Here is a 2860-nt window from a genome sequence, read left to right as displayed (position 1 = left end):
GTTAACATTTCTGTTTGCTAAAATCTTGCCTTTAAGTTAAAAATCCATCAAAAACTAAAAATAGAAAAACTGTTGTTGACAATATAGATTTGTGTTGTTGACATTAAAACCAAAGTCTATTCTGGAATTATACTCAGTCTGCCTATGGAACGCCCGCAGAACTGCAAATAGCAAGACTTGCGCGCTGCACGGCATTGTTTCATTCTGCTGACGGTAATAAAAACAACCACGTGCACTTTGCACACTTTGTGGGGATTTGTTTACTGTTTACGTATCAAGTTCTATGGCAACTCATCTTCGCATGCAGACTGTCTGCGTATAGCTAGAGAACAAAGTACTTGCCGCCAAAATTACGCAGTAGGTGCATACCTTGTCTCTCTTCCGCAGATGAAGATAAGTCCTAGCACGGCAAGCATCACTCTTGTGTGGCTAATGAGCAATTGAACTGCCATGAGAGTAATGTAGAATCACCGACGCAAATATATTTCAGAAGAGTACCGTATGCAGAAAAGCAACGCGCTCTCCTAGTATTGCGTTCTCACGGTCACGGTTGACGGCTCACATTGAGCATGCGTATAACATTCAACTAAAACAGAGGCACCTGCATCGAGATTTTAGATAAACTTTTTGACATTTACATAGAGCGAATACTAGGAAAGTTAACTCTGACATCTAAAGACTATGTTCTATCAACCTTAAGTAGAAATCACAGCCATCATCTTTGTCAGATCACAAGGTTGATGATTATTGTTATGACTGCAGTAACTATAGATATAGACCCGGGTGGTAAAGCAAATAGAAACATATACCAAGAAGTAGTACAAGACTTGTCTAGATTATGCGCATATATTTACAGTTAGCCGTTGTGCCGACACTTTGATCGTTCCGTAGCAAACTCATCGATGCATATCCTATTCGGAATAAAACGTCCTCCGAGACTTCCGTGACTCGATGTGACTCGCTAGCTCCAAATTGTAGAGAGACTCGGCGAGTTGCAGCTAGTGCAGCCATGGCCAAGGTGATGAAGGCCAGGGGCCGATTTAGGAAGCGCTAGGCTTGACAGGGGCCACAAAGAATCAATTACGCATGATTATCAGATAGCATGATGAAGTAACTTGGTTTCAAGCAGTTAATGATATATCTAATAATTGAATTCTTCTTACTCTAGACGATGTCAACACAATAGCAAGTGAATTCGTCTTTAACACTAGACGCTATCCACAATATCTTCAAACGGGAAAGATGAAAGAGTTCTAGGGTCCAGGAAAACTGCTAACCGACTTTGCAGATTATCCCCGCTTAATCTTGTAGCACACTTGTCCTTTGTCAGATTCATGCACGAAAATCCACGTTCGCATTCCACCGTATCCGGACTCATACACATAAGTGTAATGGCCAGCAATCCAAATTGGTCGTATTCTGGCATCTGCGCCAATCTGCAAAAGAAGGTATCAGGCTGCTTTTCGCAGTGAAGATAGACGTAATCAACCGAATCATCATTTCTGTATACGCTATACTGCCTATTGGCAACAGCAGCAGCAACACTGTTCTTGCAGTACCTCCTTACCACTGCCTCTATGTCGCATCTGGAGTGCTTGCGATTTGCAGGACAGAGAAAGCTCAGGTTTTTGATAACAAAATCCAGTTCTGGAAAACGGGCATCAAGTGATCTGCCAATAGCAGCCGTGAAGTTGAAAATATTATTCATCACTTCATGCAACTGACCAAAAGAAAGCTGACCGGATGAAATTGCTTGCTCTTTGAATTTAATAAACTCCTTACAGTCATAGTCTATGTTGTCGACGTCCGACTCCGTTCGGACGTTACCTTCCTGCATACCATCATCAACTTCATGAAGTATAGGCTCAAGAAATGTCTTCTTAAAGCCATCTATTTTCTGATAGGATGTGAAAAGGTCTTGGTCTTTCTTTTGGAGTTGAGTGTTGATGCTGGCTAATATCGGGAGACGGCCACGAAGGAAGTACAGGTACAATTGAAACGCGGGGTCCACTAGCCCATCATACAGCTCTTGTAGTTTTGCACGCTCACTGAGTCGAATTGAGGTGGTATGCGCCTGTAGCTCAAAATAAGATACAATTTCTGGCAGGAGATCTGTAAATCTTTGAACACAGTCATTTAGAGACAACCACCTTACCCTGTGGTATGCCACCAGTTGCTGATATTCATGCTCATTGTCACTCATTTCAATGATGGCTGTTAGTTTCTCTTTGCGCACATGGCTGTTTTTGAAGTGGTTCATGACGGCATCTACAGTACTGTGCACATTGCTTGGTAGTCTTTCTAGTCCACTCTTTGCTCCTAATACCTGCCTGTGCACAATGCAATGCTGAAGGAAGATGTCTTGATTGTAGTTTCTTCTTAGGTGTCCTGATACCCCTCTTCCCTCCGATCTCATCACTGAAGCTCCATCACTGGAGAAGGACACCAACTTCTCCTTCGGTAGATGTTCAGTTTCCACAAACTGGTCGAAAGTCTGAAACAAGTTCTCAGCGTTCGGGCTGCCTTCAATCCTTAATATAGCCAAGAATCTTGTTGCAATGTGACATGCCTGCATGTCAACATATCTGCAGTAAATTATTGCCTGTGCGAAGCCCCCTTTGTCTGTACTTTCATCCATCTGAATTCCCCAACATGGTGATGACTTGATATTTCTTATATTCTCTTTCTGAATAACATCAGCTATTTTAGTAACACGACGTGTGAGTGTCTGCCTACTTCTTGGCATGCCTTTGAAGACTTTGGACTCTACATCGCATGACTGTGCCCACTCAGCGATAGCTTCTCCAAAACTGAGTGGCTTGTGATGCTTTACAAGAGTATAGGACAGCTTGTATGAGGC

The 2860-nt window shown here is 42.6% G+C and overlaps 2 protein-coding genes across 2 annotated transcripts in view; both read right to left on the bottom strand.

Moving 5' to 3' along the window:
- Positions 1-1049: 1049 nt before the first annotated feature.
- On the bottom strand, positions 1050-2606 carry LOC134193314 (uncharacterized). The gene has a single exon (XM_062662143.1). The coding sequence runs from the start codon at positions 2573-2575 to the stop codon at positions 1208-1210; it is 1368 nt and encodes a 455-aa protein (XP_062518127.1). The 5' UTR covers positions 2576-2606; the 3' UTR covers positions 1050-1207.
- The window catches only part of LOC134192814 (uncharacterized), a 1214-nt gene continuing 930 nt past the window's right edge, over positions 2577-2860 (bottom strand). Inside the window, exons 1-2 of the mRNA XM_062661573.1 lie at positions 2653-2860; positions 2577-2602 (exon numbers count right to left, since the gene is read on the bottom strand). The exon at positions 2653-2860 is cut by the window's right edge and continues 930 nt beyond it. Of these exons, the coding sequence (XP_062517557.1) occupies positions 2577-2602; positions 2653-2860 (234 nt within the window). The remainder of the gene's footprint in view (positions 2603-2652) is intronic.

The sequence above is a fragment of the Corticium candelabrum genome, chromosome 17, assembly GCF_963422355.1.
Source record: "Corticium candelabrum chromosome 17, ooCorCand1.1, whole genome shotgun sequence".
Lineage (NCBI taxonomy): Eukaryota > Metazoa > Porifera > Homoscleromorpha > Homosclerophorida > Plakinidae > Corticium > Corticium candelabrum.
The sequence above is the reverse complement of the archived record's forward strand: the minus strand, read 5'-3'. Positions and strand labels throughout refer to the sequence as shown.